The sequence below is a fragment of the Agelaius tricolor genome, unplaced genomic scaffold (assembly GCF_023055355.1).
Source record: "Agelaius tricolor isolate 1412-34295 unplaced genomic scaffold, bAgeTri1.0.p SCAF_33, whole genome shotgun sequence".
Classification (NCBI taxonomy): domain Eukaryota; kingdom Metazoa; phylum Chordata; class Aves; order Passeriformes; family Icteridae; genus Agelaius; species Agelaius tricolor.
Window position 1 is genome coordinate 53117 of NW_027269293.1, and position 19126 is coordinate 72242.

General features: G+C 63.3%; 2 protein-coding genes across 6 annotated transcripts; one reads left to right on the forward strand and one right to left on the reverse strand.

Moving 5' to 3' along the window:
* The first annotated feature begins 190 nt into the window (after positions 1-190).
* ANO8 (anoctamin 8) lies at positions 191-13650 on the forward strand. Of its 5 annotated transcripts, none has more exons than XM_071451984.1 (18): positions 264-545; positions 3264-3374; positions 3934-4066; positions 4165-4303; positions 4544-4640; positions 5038-5154; positions 5303-5430; positions 5842-6024; positions 6379-6531; positions 6739-6865; positions 6966-7021; positions 7495-7569; positions 7763-7906; positions 8470-9129; positions 9455-9646; positions 9833-9964; positions 10426-10536; positions 10888-13650. In XM_071451984.1, exons 1-18 carry the CDS (start codon positions 443-445, stop codon positions 11548-11550), a joined length of 3324 nt encoding a protein of 1107 aa, XP_071308085.1. In that variant the 5' UTR covers positions 264-442; the 3' UTR covers positions 11551-13650. The 5 variants fall into 5 exon arrangements, with proteins under 5 accessions (XP_071308090.1, XP_071308085.1, XP_071308086.1 ...); XM_071451985.1 differs by having other exon boundaries at positions 266-545; positions 5863-6024; XM_071451987.1 differs by lacking the exon at positions 264-545 and adding an exon at positions 977-1187.
* Positions 13651-14561: 911 nt separating this feature from the next.
* DDA1 (DET1 and DDB1 associated 1) lies at positions 14562-18727 on the reverse strand. The gene is made up of 5 exons (XM_071451995.1): positions 18606-18727; positions 17865-17945; positions 17504-17555; positions 17129-17190; positions 14562-16608 (listed from the first exon to the last, which is right to left on the reverse strand). The coding sequence occupies exons 1-5, from the start codon at positions 18606-18608 to the stop codon at positions 16498-16500; spliced, it is 309 nt and encodes a 102-aa protein (XP_071308096.1). The 5' UTR covers positions 18609-18727; the 3' UTR covers positions 14562-16497.
* Positions 18728-19126: the final 399 nt, after the last annotated feature.

Genomic DNA, 19126 nt, shown 5'->3' on the forward strand with positions numbered 1-19126 from the left:
ACCGGGCAGCGCTCACCCCGCTCGGGTTACCGGGAGCCGCCTCACCGGGCGGGGGGGGCACTGAGGGGGCACGGGGGGGCACGGGGGGGTGGCACTTGGGGACACCGCTGGGGACAGGCCGAGCACAGCGGGGGGGCGATGTGGGGAGCGGGGGGGGGGACACCTCGGGGCACACCGGTGCCGCCGCGGGGGCCCCACCGTGCCACCCCCGTTCCGAGCCGCCCCCCGCGCTCCCCCCGGGACCCCCCCGCGGGGCGCGGCCGGACACGCGTGGCCGGGAGCCGCGGCCAACCGGAGCGAACCGGGAGCGGCGGCTCCGCGCTCCGCTCCGCCGCTGCCGCCTTTGTCCCTCCTCCCGGCCGCAGCGGCGGCGGCAGCGGCGGCCCCGGCGGCCCCGGCGGCCCCATGCACCGGCCCCGCCGCCGCCGCCGAGCCCCGCACCATGCCCGAAGCGGCGGCGGCCGCGGCGCAGGACGGAGAGCGGCCCCGGCGGGGCCCGGCCGCGGAGGAGCGAGCGGAACCGGCGGCGCCCACCGGAGTGCTGGGTACGGGGAACCGGGAGAGGCGGGGGGGGCACGGGGAGGACCGGGATGCGGCTCGCTGCGGATGCGGGCCGGGATGCGGCGGGGGGGCGGTCGAGGCTGCCGGTACCGGAGCTCTGAGCATCCCCCCGGTACCGGGAGGGCTCCGAGCCCCCCCGCCCGGGCGGGTCCCGCCTCATGGCGGGGGTTCTGTGGCTCTCGGAGGGTTTTTGTCACCTCTCCCCCCTCCCCGGACAGCCCCGAGCTCCCCCCGGGATGGCGCTGGCAGCCGGCGCCGTGTCCCGTCCCCCCCCACCGGTGACACCCCCCGTGTCACCCTCCCCACCCCGGGAAGGCGTTTTGCCCCCGCCACCCTCCCTCGCCAGGCCCGTGCCCCCCCCAGCACGACAGGGGGGTGGCGCAGCTCGCAGCCTTTGTGTCGCTGTCCCCACGCCGGCCTTGGGGTCCCCTCCCCCGCGTGGCGCGGGGCCAGGTGACATCCCCGGATCAGGGTCCCCGCGGCGCGGGGGGGTGGCAGGGCCTGGTGGCAGCTGTGGCACCGAGCGGGGCTCCTGCCGGCGGGCGGGTGACCCACTTCGTGCCCCCGGGGACACCGCTCGGTGCCCGCCACGCCGCAGCTCCGGTGACCTTAGCCCGGGAGCCAAGGTGAGCGGCACGGCCGGCGACAAACGGGGACAAGCGGGGAGACCCGGGGGGTGGCACACGGCGCGCCGGCCCCGCCGAGCCCTCGGGGCCACCTCGGTGGTGGCACCTCGTGTCGGGAGGGGCCGCGGGGACAGCGGGGTTGAGGGTGGCGGTCACCCCCCAAAGCCCAGCCAGCCTGGGGGTGCTGGGGACCCCCCTTTTCCGTGAGCTTGGGCCCCCCCGGGCCTGGGTCTGTGCCCCCGGGGTGGGCACTGCCCCACGCGGGTGGCAGTGGCCCCGCAGCCGCCGCCCGCGCCGGGTGGCACCGCTGCGGGCAGGACATAAATAATGCAGGGTGGGTGAGCTCAGCCCGCCGGCGTCACCCGGCTGCCCGGCCAGGGTGGCACGGCCACCTCCGCCAGCGCCCCATGCCCACCGTGGGCACTCGGGTAACCCCAGAGCTTGATATCCCCATGGCCTGGCACCCTGAAACACTGGCACCCTAAAACACGGGCACCCTGAGAGTCTGGCACCCCAATACCCCAACACCCTGCGCCTCACCACCATGGTGCCTCTACACCCCAGTACCCCAAAACCCAGCTGCACCTGTACCCCAACACCCTGGTACTCCAACATCCCCAAAGCCTGACACCCCAACACCCTGGTACCCCAATACCTCAGCCCCCCAGCACCCTGGCACCCCAACACCCTGGCACCTTGGCATGCTGATACCCCAACACCCAGGCACTTGGGCACCCCCGTACCCCAGTACCCTGACACCCTGGCATCCCATCCCTGTCACCCCAAGAGCTCTGCACTGTAACACCCTGGTACCCCTGCACCCAGAAACATCAACAGCCTGGCACCCCAACAGCCTGGCACCAACACCCTGACACCCCAACACCCCAACAGCCTGGCACCCCAACACACCCAGACACCCCAACACCCCAACATCCCAGTACCCTGATACCCCCAGCACCCCAATACCTCAACATCCCCACACCCGGGTACCCCAGCCCCCCAACGCCCTGACACCCCGATACCCGAGCACCCCTAAACCTCAAAGCCCCAGCAGCCTGGCACCCCATTACCCCCAAACCTTGGCACCCCATTGCCCCACAGCCTGGCACCCCCGCACCCCAGGGCGGGGCACGGCCGTGCCCAGCCTGCCGGACGGGTGCCACAGCGGGGGTGGCAGCCTGGCGCTGTCCTCAAGTGCCACCCTCGGCTCGGGGACAGCGGAGCCTTTCAGAGCCCGTCAGGGCGCGGGGTTTGGAGGGTCCCAGCAGAGGTTCCCGGGTTTGGGGGGTCCCAGCAGAGGTGTCCGGTTTTGGGGGCCCCACAAGTGTCCGGTTTTGGGGTGCCTTCTTGGCATCAGCAGCTCTGGCATTTCCTGTTTTCCCGGGCGGTTTCCGGCACCCCGAGCCCTTCCCAGCCCCGGGGCACCGCCACATCCCGGGCCGAGGAGGGGACACTGAGGCACAAGGGGACACTGAGGCAGGGAAGCGACAAACGGGGTCCCCACGCCATCGGGGGCCCCCTCCCTCCCTGCCAGCCCCGGGTGGATTTTTTGGGACCCCCCCCCCCGTCCCCACCCTCCCCGGGCGGCGCTTTGGGGACACCGGGCACGGGGACAGCGCGTCCCAGCCACGCCGGGCGGGGCAGCGGCCGTGTCCCCTCGGTGCCACCGCGCCCCGGGGGTGCTTTGGGGACTGTCCCCACCGCAGCCCGGCGCGGCGGCGCGGTTTCCATGGAGACCGGCTGCTTTTCCCGATCCCCGTTTTTCCTGCGCTTTTCCGTGCCCGGGCTCCGGGAGGAGGTGAGAGCCTTTGGGGACGCTCCGAGGGGACACCCCGCGACATTCGGCACCGCCGGGGGTGGCGGGACGCGCTGGCGGCTCCTCCCCGCAGCTGTCGGGGCCGATTTTGGGAGCTACCGCAGGAGAAACCCGATGCCAGGGCGGTGGCACCGCCGTGCCCCGTGCCACGGCCGGGCTGGGGACAGGCGGGGACGCGTCCCGCCGCCAGCCCGGGGCTCCGGGGCGCTCTGGGATCCGCTGCCCGCGGGGGTTGATCCCTGCCCGGCCTCCCCCCGCAGATAAACTCTTCGGGAAGCGGCTGCTCCAGGCCGGGCGCTACATCATGTCCCACAAGGCCTGGATGAAAACGGTGCCCACGGAGAACTGCGACGTGCTGATGACATTCCCGGGTAGGAACGGTCCGGGAAACCGGGAAAACCGGGATAGGGGTGGGGTGGGACTGGGAAAACAGGGACTGGGATGTGATCGGGAGAACGGGATTGGGATGTGGCCAGGAAAACCGGGATCGGGTGGGGTGGGACCGGGAAAACAGGGACTGGGATGTAATCGGTAAAACCGGGATAGCTGGGGCAGGAGGGGGTGGGGATGGGAGGAAGAGTCCGGGAGGGGGCAGAGGGGATGGGGGATGGGGGATTGGGGGATTTGGGATGCGGGATTGGGGTGGGATGTGGGATGTGGGATGGGGGAGGGATTGGGGATGCAGGGAGGGGTGGGGACGGATAGGGAGTGTGTGATGGATGGGGACCGGGACAGGGACACGCGACAGGATGGGGACAGGGATGAGGGACACCTGGAGGGATGAGGACCGGGATAGGGACACATGGCAGGATCAGGACTGGGGTGAGGGACATAGGGATGGAGGGGCACCGGAGCAGGGATGAGGGACACGCGTCAGGATGGGCACCGGGCCGGTGACACGGGGCAGGACACACGGCACTGTCCCCGCAGACAGCACGGATGACCACACGCTGCTGTGGCTGCTGAACCACATCCGCCTGGGCATCCCCGAGCTGATCGTGCAGGTGCGGCACCACCGGCACACGCGCGTCTACGCCTTCTTCCTCACCGCCACCTACGAGAGGTGCGTGCCTGTCCCCAGAATGTCCCCAGAGTGTCCCCAATGTATCCCCAATGCTGTCCTCAACATGTCCCCACACTGTCCCCGCGCTGTCCCCGCAGTTTGCTGCGTGGGGCGGACGAGCTGGGGCTGCGCAAGCCGGTGAAGGCGGAGTTCGGGGGCGGCACCCGCGGCTTCTCCTGCGAGGAGGATTTCATCTACGAGAACATCGACAACGAGCTCGGCTTCTTCAGCTCCCAGGTGGGGACGGGGTGTGGGATATGGGGACATGGGGTACCCGGATGTGGGGTACAGGGATAGGGGATACAGAACGTCAGGAATCCAGGGATATGGGGGTGTTGGGATATGGGGATATGGGGATCTGGGGAGGCTGGGTGAGGATTCAGCCACCCCTGGCACTGGGGACAGGGACAGAGACAGGGAGGGGATAGGGTCAGGGAGGGGACAAGGACAGGGTCACTGGCGGCATGTCCCCCACAGGAGCGGCAGAGCATCATCCGCTACTGGCTGGAGAACCTGCGGGCCAAGCAGGGCGAGTCCCTGCACAACATCCACTTCCTGGAGGGCCAGCCCATCAGTGAGTGTGGCACCCGGTAACAACTGCCATGGCAGCCGGTGACAGTGCCACGGCAGCCGGTGACACTGCTGACACTGCCCCTGTGGCACGGAGCTCCCACGTGCCACCGTCCCCATTGTCCCTGTGCCAGCCCCAGCACCCCAGGGCCATGCAGGGTGGCAGTGGGGATCCCGGGCCGTGTCCCCACTGTCCCTGACCCCCTGTCCCCATTGTCCCCATCCCTGGGGCCGTGTGCTGGGCGGGGTCTGTAGGATCCTGGTGGGCACAGAGCTGTCCCCATTGTCCCCATTGTCCCCGCCCCTACTCCCGCCCCCCCAGGGCCACGCGGGGTGGCAGCGGAGACCCCGGGCCGTGTCCCCGTGTCCCCGATGTCGCTGACGCCGTGTCCCCGTGGCAGTCCCGGAGCTGGCCGCACGGGGGGTGATCCAGCAGCTGTTCCCGCTGCACGAGCAGAGGATCCTCAAGCGCCTGATGAAGTCCTGGGTGCAGGCGGTGTGCGAGGCGCAGCCCCTCGGTGAGACCAGGGGCGCTTCGGGGGGCTCGGAGGGTTTGGGGTCACCCCAGGAGGGTTTGTGGGGCCCTAGCCCTTCAGTGAGCTTTGGGGTGACCCCAGTGGAGTTTTGGGGTCCCGGCCCTGCTGATGTCTCCTGTGCCCCGCCCAGATGACATCTGTGACTATTTTGGGGTGAAGATTGCGATGTACTTTGCCTGGCTGGGCTTCTACACCTCGGCCATGGTGTACCCGGCCGTGTTCGGCTCCATCCTCTACACCTTCACCGACAGAGACCAGGTGGGGCCACTCTGGGGCCACTCTGGGGCCACCCTGGGGCCACTCTGGGGTCACTCTGGGGGCTTCCCAACCTTCCTGGGGGGTTTCCACCCCCCCTTGGGGTTCCCATCCTTCTGTGAGGGTTTCCACACTCCTTTACATGTTTTCATCCCTCCTTGGGGTTTACCAATTCTCCTTGAGGGTTTCCATCCTTCCTTGAGGTTTTCCATCTCTCCTTGTGGGGTTTCCTTTTCTTCCTTGTGGGGTTTTACATCCGTCCTTGTGGGGTTTTCCCCCCGTCCCTGATGGATTCCTTCCCCCTTTTCCCTCAATGCCCCACCCCATCCCTTCCCTCGAGGCTGGGGGGCTCCCAACCCCCCAGGGCTGCATTTGGGGTCTGTGGGGGCGGGGAGGGGACCAACCCTGGTGCAGTTGGTGCCGTCTGTCCCCCAGACCAGCCAGGACATCTCCTGCGTGGTCTTTGCCATCTTCAATGTCATCTGGGCCACGCTGTTCCTGGAGGAGTGGAAGCGCCGCGGCGCCGAGTTCGCCTACAAGTGGGGGACGCTGGACACCCCCGCAGAGTCCCTGGAGGAGCCCCGGCCCCAGTTCCGGGTCAGACACCAGCACGGGGTCACCTCCCTTCCGGGGTCCCATTCCTGGGGGTCCCGTTCCTTGGGGGATCCCATTCCTTTTGGGGTATCCCATTCCTTTTGGGGTATCCCATTCCTCGGGAAGGCCCCCAGATCCCTTCCTGAGGGGGGCTCAGCCACCAGCCCCAGGGTCCCAGCAGGGGACCCTGGATCTGTGGGGTCCCTGGGGCTGTGGGGTCCCTGTCCCTGTGGGTGCCCCGGGGGTTCTTGTCCCTGTTCCTGTCCCTGTCCCTGTCCCTGTCCCTGTCCCTGTCCCTGTCCCTGTGAGTGTCCCGTGGGTCCCTGTCCCTGGGTGTGCCACGGGCCGTGCCTGCAGGGCACCAAGCGGATCAGCCCAGTGACCAGCGCTGAGGAGTTCTATTACCCGCCCTGGAAGCGCCTCCTGTTCCAGAGCCTTGTCAGCCTCCCCGTCTGCCTGGCCTGCCTCATCCTCGTCTTCCTCCTCATGCTTGGCTGCTTCCAGCTCCAGGTGTGGCCCTGCTCTGGGGACAGCGACAGTGGCACTGCTCCTCCTGCTGGTGCTGCTCCGGTTCCTGATCCTGATCTTGACCCCGATTGTCTCCCTGTCCCCTGTCCCTGTCCCATCCCTGTCCCTGTCCAATCCCTGTCCCTGTCTCCACCCTGTCCCCATCTGTCCCCACCCTGTTCCTGTCCCTGTCCCCACTTGTCCCCACAGGAGTTGGTGCTCAGCATCCAGGAGCTGCCGCGCGTCCTTCGCTTCCTGCCCAAAATCATCCTGGCTGTCATTGTCACTGCCTGTGACGAGATCTACAAGAAAGTGGCCTTGTGGCTCAATGACATGGGTGCGCTGGGGACCCTGCGGTGGCCCTGGGGTGGCCCTGGGGTGGCCCTGGGGTGGCCCTGGGACCCCCGGGCCCCCCTGACTCGCCCTGTGCCCTGCAGAGAATTATCGGCTTCAGAGCGCCTACGAGAAACACCTCATCATCAAAATGGTCCTGGTGAGGGGACACGGGGACACAGGGACACTGGGGTGACACTGAGGGGAGACTGGGACACAGGGACATTGGGGACACGGGGACAAGGGGACACTGGGGGACATGGGGACATGGGGGGAACATGGAGGCACGGGGGCACACAGGGACATGGGGACACGGGGGGGACACTGGGGGACTGGAGGGGCCAGGATCAGGGACACAGGGGAGTGGGAGGGACTGGAGAGGTCCTGGCAGCTCTTGCTGAGGGGACAGAGGGGACAGAGGGCACTGGGGGGTACTGGGGGCTCTTGGTGAGGGACAGAGGGGACCAGAGAGGTCCAGGAGGGACAGAGGGGACCGGAGGGCTCCTGGCAGCTGCAGAGGTGGCAGCTGGGGCTGGAGGTGTCACAGAGGGGACACGGAGGGAAGCAGAAGGTCTCAGCCAGCGCTGAGGGGACACCGAGGTGACCGAGGTGCCACCCCGCTGTCACCGCCAGTTCCAGTTCGTCAATTCCTACCTGAGCCTTTTCTACATCGGATTCTACCTCAAGGACATGGAGCGCCTCAAGGAGGTGAGGGGACCCTGCCAGCGGGGCTGATGTCCCCACAGTGTCCCCAGCACCCCTCCACCCCCCTCCACCACCACCGCATCCCTCCGGGTGTCCCCGCCTGTGTCCCCGCCCAGCGTGGCTCACAGCGTGTCTCTATCCCTGTGTGGTGTCGCCGTGTTGTCCCTTTTGTGTCCCTTTTGTGTCCCTTCCGCAGCTCCTGCTCATCCTGTCCCTGTCGCAGAGCCTCGCGCGGCAGCTCCGGGAGGCTCTGCTCCCCTCCATCCTCCTCCACCTCCACCTCTCCCTCATCTTCCTCAGGCGCCTCCTGCGCTTTTGCTGGACCCTGGGAGTATCCAAAGTAGGAGCGTGGGGACATCCAGGGGACACCCAGGGGACACCCAGGGGACACTCAAGGGACACCCAGGGGACACCCAACCCGCCCAGGGTGGCGGTGGCTCTGCTGCGGCCCCGCCCCATGGGGGTGCCAGTGGTGGGCGGGGGTCACAGCAGAGGGGACACTGGGGGGCTGACACGGAGGGGTGGAGACACCACGGGGACAGCAGAGAGGAGCAGGGACAGCACGGGGACATCACAGGAGGGGTGGGGACACTGCGGGGACAGCAGAGAGGAGCAGGGACAGCACGGGGACACCCAAGAGCAGGGACCCTGTGGGGACAGCAGAGAGGAGCAGGGACAGCACGGGGACATCACAGGAGGGGTGGGGACACTAAAGGGACATCAGAGACACCACAAGGGGAGCAGGGACACTGAGGGGACATCAGAGAGGAGCAGCGACCCCACAGGAGAAGCAGGGACACGCCAGGAGCACCAGGAACCCCACGGGGCCAGGCCATGGGGACAATCCCCGGCTATCGGCGGGGGGTGACACCGCGTCCCCCGTGTCCCCCGTGTTCCCCGCAGATGCTGGCCACGCTGCTGATCACGCGGCAGTTCCTGCAGAACGTGCGGGAGGTGTCGCAGCCGCACCTGTACCGGCGGCTCCGGCGCGGCGAGCTGAGCGTGCGGAGCCTGCGGGAGCTCGGGCGGGCCCTGCTCCGCCTGCTCGCCCCGCGGCCGCCCCCGCACGCCCCTGCGGAGGGACAGCGCGGCGAGAAGAAATGCCTGAACGGGGGCTGCGGCGTGCCCGAGGAGGAGGAGGAGGAGGCGGGAGGGGAGGAAGAGCGGCGCGGCTCGGACTCGGAGGAGGAGAGCGCGCTGGACTGCGGGCTGAAGCTGAAGAAGGTGAGCTTCATCGAGCGCGCCGAGCGCCGCGCCGAGCCCGCCGGCACCGAGGACGAGCCCTTCCTGGAGGAGGGCAGCCCCACCATGGTGGAGAAGGGCATGGACCCCGCGGCCGTGTTCGAGCTCTGCGAGGAGGAGGAGGAGGCCGAAGCGCAGCCCGGCAGCCCCGGCAGGGCGGCGGAGCCGGCGGTGCTGGCGAGGAGGAGGAGGAGGGAGGAGGAGGAGGGCGAGGAGGAAGGGAGGAAGCGCAACCGCGCCTCGTGGATTGACCCCCCCGAGGAGGATTACTCCACGCAGCTGACCCAGGCTGAGGTGGAGAGCTGCATGAAGAAGTACGAGGTGGGTGGCTTCTGTCCCCTTTGTCCCCATGTCCCTGGACTTGCTGGGTTCCCCAAGGTGTTCTGGGGCTCTCTGAGGTGTCCCTGTGGCCATCAGGACCCGAGGTGTCCCATGGGTCCCCTGAGGTGTCCCTGTGTCTGGTGGCCTCCCAAAGTGTCCCTTCCTGAGGTATCCCCGTGGCCATCAGGATGCCCAGGGTGTCCCAGGGCTCCATGAGGTGTCCCCATGGCCAGTGGCCTCCCAGAACGTCCCTTCCCAAGCTGTCCCATCAGGAGCCACCCCGGAGCCCCCGGTGACCTGGGCACTGTCCCCGCTGTCCCCTCAGGACACCTTCCAGGACTACCAGGAGATGTTCATCCAGTTTGGCTACGTGGTGCTCTTCTCCTCAGCCTTCCCGCTGGCGGCTGCCTGCGCGCTGCTCAACAACGTCCTGGAGATCCGCAGCGACGCCTTCAAGCTCTGCACGGGCCTGCAGAGACCCTTCGGGCAGCGCGTGGCCAGCATCGGCCACTGGCAGGTGCTGGGGACAGTGGGACATGGGGACAGTGGGGACAGAGGGGACAGCATCGGCCACTGGCAGGTGGGACAAGGGACACGGGGACAGCAGGGACAGCATCGGCTCAGTGTGATCCCCATTAACCACCACACTAATTAACAAATTAACCAAAAACCCTTTAATTAATGCCCCAAATCTGTCCTGCAGAAGGTGATGGAGGCCATGGGCGTCCTGGCCATCGTGGTTAACTGCTACCTGATCGCTCAGTGCGGGCAGCTGCAGCGCCTCTTCCCAGGGCTCAGCCCCCAGGCTGCCATCGTCTGCGTCGTGGTGCTCGAGGTACTGGGGGCAGCGGGGCTGGGGTCACCCCAATGGGGTTTGGGATCACCCCAATGGGGTTTGGGGTGCCCAGGTTGGGTCACGGCTCAGGGAGGTGATGGCCAAGGGTGGGAATGGCCGGGGGAGTTCTGGGCTGGATGGGCCAGAAATCCCTGGGTACTGAAATCCCTGGGTACTCACACCCCTGGATATTCACACTCCATGGTACTCACAGCCCTGGGTACTCAAATCCCTGGATATTCAAATCCCTGAGTACTGAAATCCCTGGGGACTCACAGCCCTGGGTACTCAAATCCCTGGACAATTAATTAATATATTCCCTGGACACTGGGCCAGATTTTGGGGTGGAAATTCTGGATTTTTGGATAGAAGGGGCAGATTTTGGGGTGGAAAGATGGGATTTCAGGAATGCCGGGAATGCTGAGCTGTGTCCCTGTGTCCCTGTGTCCCCGTGTCTCCAGCACTTTGCCCTGCTCCTCAAGTACGTGATCCAGGTGGCCATTCCCGACATTCCCGCCTGGGTGGCCGAGGAGATGGCCAAGCTGGAGTACCAGCGCCGCGAGGCCTTCAAGGTGGGTCCTGCTGGGATGGCATCCCCAAGGTGTCCCCAAGGTGTCCCCGGCACCACTGGGCTCCCTGGGGTGTCCCCATGGCCAGTGTCCCCTGAATGTGCCCCTCAATGTGTCCCTAGATGTGCCCCCTGTTGTGTCCCCATGCCTGGTGTCCCCTGTCTCTGTCCCCTCGATGTCCCGGGGCTGTGTCCCCTGGCTGCACCCCATGCCCAGTGTCCCCTCACTTTCCTGGTGTCCCCTCCTCATCCCCTGTTTCTGTTCCCTCAATGTCTCCTGGCTGCGTCCTCCTGATGTCCCCGGGCCCTGCCCCATTCCCGGTGTCCCCTCGATGTCCCCTGTCGCTGTCCCCAGAAGCACGAGCGGCAGGCCCAGCACCATTTCCAGCAGCAGCAGCGCCGCAAGCGCGAGGAGGAGGAGCGGCAGCGCCACGCCGAGCTCCAGGCGCGCCGCGACCGCGACCCCGCCCGCGACGAGGCCGCCAAGGCCGAGGCCACCGGGCAGGACCCGGCGCACGACAAGGGCCAGGCCAAAGGGAAAAGCTCCGGCGGCTCCTCCGCGCACGGCCCCGACAAACCCAAGCGGCCCAGCTCGCTGCTGGCCACCAACAACGTGATGAAGCTGAAGCAGATCATCCCCCTGCAGGGCAAGTTCCTGTCCGGGGGCACCGGCGCGGCTGGCACCGCCACCGCCAGGTCGCCGCAGTCGCCCACGGGCAGCGAGAACAAACTGCCGGGGTTCCTGAGCTTCAAATTCCTCAAATCGCCCGAGACTAAGCGGGACGCGGGCACCGAGAAGGTGCAGTCGCCCACCAAGCCCTTCAACCCCGGCAAGCTCTTTAATTTCGGCAAGTCCGAAGGGCTCGGTGCCAACGGGGGCGCGGCCGGAGCGTCCCCGCAGCCCCGCGCGGGGCCCTCGGCGGACGCGGGGCCCGGGAAGTCGCATCTCAACGAGGAAGGGGCGAGGGAGGAAGCGGAGAACCGGGCGGAGGAGGAGGGCGGCGGTGCCCGGCTCTGACCGGGGGCTCCGGGGGGTCGGGAGGAGCCGGGCGGGGGAGGGGAGCGGCGGTGCCGGGCTCTGAGCGGGGCTCCGGGGGCACGGGGAACCGGAGAACCGGGCGGAGCAGGAGGAGGAGGAGGGCGGCGGTGCCCGGTTCTGAGCGGGGCTCCGGCGGTTCCGGCGGTTCCGGGGGCCGCCCGGTCCCTGCTGCGAGCGGCCGTGGCCGTCGGGAGCCTCTCGCCGCCGCTCGCCCGCGGGGCCGGCCCGGGAGCCGCCAGCGCCGCGCTCCGCTCCGGTGCTCTGTGCTGCGTCCCCCCGCCGTGTCCCCCCGGTCCCCCGGGCTGCGTCCCCCCGTGTCCCCCCGGTCCCCCGGGTCCCCCCGGCGCCGCCGCGCGGAGCCGCCGCCACCGCCCCGGGAGCCGCGGGGGAACGGCGGGGGAGGCCTGAGAGCGGCGGGCGGCGGAGTCCCGGTACCCGGGCACGGCGCGAGGTATCCCGGGACGGCCGGGACAGCCCGGTGCGGCTGGAGCATCCCGAAACTTCCTAGGCTCACCGGGGGCAGTTATCCCGGTTTCCATGGGAACCGGGGGCAGTTATCCCGGTTTTTGGAGCATCCCGAACTCTCCCAGACTCCGCTTCCCCCAGAGACGCCGCGCTCCAGCCTTGGGATCCTCCGGGAGCCACATCCCGCTCCTGGAATTCCCGGGAACCCCGGGACGAGCCCGATTCAGCCGTGCCTCAACCCTGCTCCGCCCGCTCCCCCCGCCTGGATCCCGGATCCCAATCCCGGATCCCAACCCCAAATCCCGGAGATCCTTCCCGGGAGTTTTCCAGCCGGGAATGGGGCGCATTTCCCGGGAATGCCGTGCATGGGCAGCGTTTCTTGCACTAAATCCCAACCCCGATCCCGCCGCCGGTGCCGCTTCTCCCAAATCCCGAATCCCAGCGGGACATTCCCGGCTCCAGCTCCGAATTCCCTGGAATTCTGTCGCAATAAAGGGCGGGACAAGGAGGGGACACGGGGAGGGACAATGGGGAGGGGGTGGGAGCCGCTTCGCTGCTGCCGCGGGAAGGAATTCCCGGATTTCCCGGGATTCCCCGGATCCAGCGGGATCCATGCTGGGAATGCGCTCCCTCCTTTCCCTGCTTCGCTTCGCGGGGTTGGTGGCACTTGGGGACATCCATTCTCAAAGGGAAAAATCTGGAAAAAGAGGGAAAAGCTGGGAAAGGGGGGGGGGGGGGGGGGGTGGTCCCAAGTCCCCTCCTGTTCCCTCTTCCCAAAAATCAGGTTGGAATTTTTTTGGGGTTTTTTCCCCCCCTCCTCTTTCGAAGAATCCATGGAATGTCGAAGAATCCATGGAATTTTGGGGTTTGGGGTTTTTTTCGGGATCCCAAATCGAAGCCATTTTCCAGAGCAATAAGGGCAGGAAAATCCGGGATTCCCAAAAGGGAAAAGTTCCATGTTCCCACTCCGGGGTGGGAAAAATCCAGGTGCGATCGGGAGGGTTAATTTGGGAATGTGGAAACTGGGGATGGAGATTGGGAAGGAAAGTTTGGGAATTGGGGATGGAGACCAGGATTAGGGATGGAGTTGGGGAATGGGGGTGGAGATTTGGGAATTAGGGATGGAGATTTGGGAACAGGGAAGGAGATTTGGGAACGTGGATGCAGGAGGATCCCAATCCCCCCCACCTGCCCTGGCCTGGAATATCCTGCAGAGATCCTGGGGCAAATCCCAGGAAAAGGGAGCCCTGGGAACGTTGGGAATTCCGGGAGGCTCCAGCTCCTTCTCCCTCCCTCATCCCATGGGATTTTCCCAAAAATCCCCGGGAATGGCTTTGATCCCATCTCCCTCTGGAGTGGAGAATTCCCAGAGGGAAAAGCCCCAAATCTGGGGAATTTTCATCCCTTTCCCAAAAAAACAACAAAAAAATCCCTGGAATTTCGGAGGAGGGAAATATTCGGGAATGGTTTTTCCTTTGATTTTTTTCCTTGGAGTGCGAATTCCGTGGGAATTCCAGGAAAGGAAGGAAAGGGGGGGGGGGGGGGGGGGTTTAATTTATTTATTTTTAATTTATTTTTGTAAAATCCGCAATAAAAAAGAAATTTATTTCGACAGCTCATTTGCATCTCATTTGCATTTTTGAATATTTGAGTTAGGCTCCAGGATCCAGAGCAGCATTCCCAACCTCTGGAAAACAAGATCCAAATATCTCCAGGATCCAGGAAAGGATGGAAAAATCCGATTAAATCCTTGAAATTCCATCAATTTCTTGTTGATAAAAATGTGGAATTGTTGGAAAAGAAATTCCTGGAAAAAGAATTCCGGTGGACACCTGGGATTTTAGCAGGAATGCTGGGAAAATCCAGGTTTTTCCAGCTCTGTGATCCCAGATTTTGGGTGGAAATTGAAGGATTTGAAGGGAAAATCTAAATGACAGAGCTTGCTGGGGTTTGGGAATGGCCAAAATTGGGTGGAAAATTCCCAAAAAATTCAGGATTGGGCTCTGGGAACTCCAGGAATTCCAAGAATTCCAAGCCCTGGGGGTGTCTGGGGAGGGAATCCTGGGATTTGGGAGCTGCAGGACACAGGAAATCCCGGGATGAGGAGGAAGAGGTGGGAACTGGGCAAAAACCACCAGAAAAATGGTGGAGTTTGGGAATTCTGGGTGGGAAGGCACCAGGAAGTGGCGGGGGGGGGTTTTCCGGGAATTTTCCAGAAGACTTCCTGAATCAGATCAAGGGAAGGGGGAAACAGAGCTCCAGGAATTCCAGGAAAAGCTGGGAATGAGCTGGAGGAGAGGGGGAAGGGGGATCCCCAATCCAGGGATGGGATGAGAGCCCCAAATCCAGGGATCCCAAATCCCGAATGGACCCGGAACCCCCGGCAATCCCAAACCCGCCCAGCTCCGGCCAATCCCGACCTTTCCCCCCGGAATTCCCCAGCCCTGTTTTTCCCGGGATAAATTCCCATTCCCGAGGCTCCCGTCCCCCTTTCCCAGGGGGAAGAAAAGTGGGAATTCCAGCAGGAAGTGCCAACTCTTTAATGGAACAACATTCCCGAGCCTCGGGAACCCCGGGATCCGCCCTCCTCTCCTGGAACCCCCGGAATTCCTCCCAGAGATTCCTCAAATCCGGCTCCTCCCAGAGTTCTCCAGCTGAAAATCCCAAACCAAACCAAAATCCCGGGAATTCCGCTTGTCCTTCCCCTCCCCCCACCCCCCCAACACCGCATTCCAGGAATTCCAAAGTCGCTTCCATAAAAAAACCAACCAACCAAAACAAAACAAACAAACAAAAAAAAAAAAAAAAAATTGGGAAAAACGGAGGCAGAGCCAAAGTTCTGGATTGAATTCCAGTCCCAAATTCTGGGAATTCCGACCGGAGCCGTGTCCTGCTCCTCCCAGGCTTCTGGAGGAGCTCTGGCCCTTCCCAGCCCGGAATTCCCAGGGTGGATCCGGGATTTTCCGGGAAAAGGGGCGGCAGGAACCCTCCCAGAGTCAGAGCTGGGAATCGATTCTGGGAATCTCATGGAAAAGTCCCCGTGGGTTTCCCAGCAAGGGGAGGGAGAAGGGCCCCGAATTCCGGGATTCCTGCGGGAATCAGCTCCTCATGGAAAAGCAGCTGAAATTTTGGGATCATCCCGTCCTTTCCTGAGGTTCTCCGTGGATCCTGAGCCTCTGGATGCTCCCGGAAAGGCGGCTGGGAATTGTCTCAATCCCGAGGATTTGGGGAGCGAGGGATGGGCTCTGCATTCCCGGAATTCCATCCTGGGTTCTTCCATCCTGGATTCCTGAATTCCATCCTGGATTCTTCCAGCCCAGATCCTGAATTCCATCTTGGATTCCTGAATTCCAGCCCAGATCCCAAATTCCATCCTGGATTCCCGGATTTCCAGCCTGGATTCTGGAATTCCAGCCTGGATTCCCAGAATTCCAGCCTGGATTCTTCCAGCCCAGATCCCAGATTCCATCCTGGATTCCTGGAATTCCAGCCTGGATTCTCCCAGATCCGGGGCCGCTCCCAGTCCTGGGAATTCCGAGTGATCCCTCGGAGAGGATCCGGCGATTCCCGGGAGAAAATCGGGATTTAAGGATCGACATTCCCAGCTTTTCCAGAGGGTGGGAAAAAAAATTCCGTGGATCCAGCCCCAAAAAAATCCCAGGATCTAAATTCCCAGGGATCGGCTCCAGCCATGATCGGAGCCTGGGAAGGGGTTGGGAATTTTCTGGAAAAATGGGAAAGGCCTCACAGTTGTGGTTGGATTGGGAATATCCAAAGGATTCCTGGGAATTTCTCCAGGGGGTTGTGAAGGGAAAAAAATCCTGGAATTTTACAGGGAGGGGATGTGGGGAATCCTGGGAAAAGGGGATTTTTGGGAAGGGAGGAGATCCCAGAAAAAGTGGCGTTTTGGGAATGAGGAATTCTGGGGTATCACAGGGAGTAGATCCCAAGAATCCCAAAAAAAGTGGAATTTTGGGGGGGAAAAAAAAGGGGAGGGAGTCGTCCTGGAATTTCACAAGGAGCAGATCCGAGGAATCCCAGGAAAAAGGGAATTTTGGGAAGGGAATAAATCCCAGGAAAGGTGGATTTTTGGAAATGAGCTCTCCTGGGAGATCTCAGGAACAAATTCCAGGAATCTCAGGACAAGGGGGAATTTTGGGGAATTAGGAATTCTGGGATTTCCCAGGGAACAGCACCCAGGAATCCCAGGAAAAAGGGGAATTTTGGGAATTAGGAATTCTGGGATACCCCAGAAAAACCAGGAGTTTTGGGAATTAGGGCCCCTAAGGACGAACAACTCTCCCTCTCCATAAAAACCCCATAAATACAAACCAAAAACCAGGCACGAGGCAAATCCCAAATAAATAGGGCGGATCCTGGGAATTCCCAGCGGGTCAGGGGAGGGGTGAGGGAGGTGACAAAAAGCGGGAAGAGCCTTGGGAATTCCCAGCTCCAGGGTTTTTAAGTGTCCTCGGTCATGTCCTGGCTGCCGGTCCGGGCGATTTTGCGCGGCGGGGCCGAGTTCTCCCCCTCGAGCTCGCCCTGCTCCTGCTCCCGCTTCTTGGCCGCATTCTGCAACAGCGCCGGGGCTCAGGCAGGGCCGGGGCCATCGGGGCACCTCGGGACGTGCCAGGGGGCTTAGGGGCTTTCAGGGAATTTGGGGGGTTCCAGGGAAATCCGAGGGCAATTCCAGGGCAGACTCCCAGCACGGGGATCCCCGGTGCTCCCACATGCTGGGATTCCTAAATCCCCAGATTCCCAAATCCCAACATTCCCACTCCCCGGTATTCCCATTCTCAACATTCCCACACCCCAACATTCACAAGCCCGTAATTCCCAAAGCCAACCATCCCCAATCCCAGAGTCTCCAAATCCCAGCATTCCCAATCCCAGAGTTCCCTAATCCCAGCATTCCCAAATTCCCAACCACAACTCCCCCTCAATCCCAATTTCCCCTCATTTCCAGGGCCAGAACCACCCCAGGATTTCCTGCCTGGAATTCCCACGTTCACCATTCCTACGGGAACGATTCCTGGAATGAATCCATCCCAAATTCCCAGAAAAATTGGGGAATTTGGATCCCAAAAGTCACCTTTTTGTCCCACTGCTGGTGGAGGTAGCGCAGGAGGATGTTTGTCTTCTCTGTCACGATAACTGGGAATAATTCCAAGGAAAAACAGGGGAAAAAAATCAGGTTTTAGGAGGATTTCAATGGGTAAGGAGGGAGGAAAAATTGGGAATTGTTGGGGGGGAAATTGAGGATAAAGAAGGGGAAAAATGGGAATGAATAAAGGGGAAAATGGGAATTAAAAGGGGGAAAATGGGAATTAAAAGGGGAAAATGGGAATCAAAAGGGGGGAAGCTGGGAATGAAGAGAGGGAATACTGGGAAAGAAGAGGGGGAGCTGGGACTGTGGGATGTCCCCGGTGGAGCCAATAAAAATTGGGATTTTCCCAGCAGGACTCACTCTGTTCCGAGGGGAATTCTCTGGTGGGCAAATACACCGAGGGCCGGCGGTTCTGGAATGGGAATGAGAGAGAGACTCAGGGACGGGATGGAAATGGGGAATGGGGGGATTTGGGAATTCAGGGATTGGGGAATTCCAGGATTCAAGAACTCTGGGACTGGGGAACTCCAGGACTACGAAATGCCACGATTTGTGAATTCCAAGACTCGGGAATTCCAGGATTTTGGAATTCCAGGATTTGGGAATTCCGGGATTGGGGAATTCCAATATTGGGGAATTCTGAGATTGTGGAACTCTGGTACGGGGGAATTCCAGGATTGGGGAATTCCAGGATTAAGGAATGGGGCCCCGGAGCACTCACGGAAGCCTTGCAGACGGAATCCGCATGGAACCTGCTGAAGTTGCTCTTGTTGTACACCGGGAGCCCTTTCAGGAAATCTGCCTGGGGAGCCACAATTCCCAAAAACCCCTCAGGGAACCCCAGGAATTGGTGTCGGTCCAACCGACCCCAAATTCCAGGGGCTGAAGGGAAATTGCCGGGAGATTTGGGCAGCTCCAAACTTTCCTTCCCCAGATAAAATTCCCAGGGTGGTCCCAAGGCTGTGACCCCTCAGCCCCCCCATAAAACAAATGGTTCAGCCTCATTTTAGGGTGATCCCTAACCCCCCCGATGAAACAAATGGTTCTGCCCAACTTTAAGTCACCCCTCACCCAAAAGAAATGGTTCGGCCCCCCCTTAGGATGCCCCCCACCCATATTGGGGTCCTCCAACCTCATCGCGAGCCCAAACCCCGCCCTGGGGCTCCCTCTCACCCCAAATCCCCCGCAGCCCGCCCTGGGGCTCCCCTCATCCCCCAAATCCCCCGCACCCCGCCCGGAGCTCCCCTCACCGCCACCCCTGAGAGCGAGAACCCCTCACACCCCCTCAGCCCCGCCACCCCCGCCCAGGCCGCAGCGGGCGCGGGCCCTACAGGCCGGAAGCGGCCGCGGCGCCGCCGCTGCGGTACCGTGAAGGCCGCGGGCGGCGCGGCGGGTCCCGGGAGCCGCGGGCGGCCCGCCGAGGCCGGCGCGGGGCCGCCATTGCGGCGGGGGGCTCACGTACCATCTTCGCCGCCACCAGCCAGGAGGAGCCGCCCCGGCCCGCCCACTGTCATGGCCGCCCGCCTCGCGCGCGCCGATTGGTCCGCGCCGCGGAACGCTGCGTTTCTATTGGGCGCCGCGTCTGTCAATCATCGATGGGAGGGCTCGGTTGAGGCAGGAAGTGCTCGCGCGGAAGGGCGGGGCGGGTGCAGTGCTGGAAGACCCGGATGGAGCGCGGTGCGGGGCATGCTGGGAGTTGTAGTTTGGACGGCGAGTCCGCTCTTTAATTAAGGGGCGGCTCATTAAGTGTAGGCTCATTAGCAGCGCGGGAAAAAGAGGAGAATTCCTTCCCTATATCCCATCCCAGAGGTGATGGTGGAATCAGGAGCCCAGATGATGGGGCAGAGGCGCTGATGAGTGAAAAAACCTGAATTCCACCCCTAATTTCCGCACCCCCAACTTTCCCAAATATGTGCCCTGGAACGCTGCAGATTCCCCCTCCTCGTTAAATTCCCCACCCTAATTAACGCAGGAGACACGCTG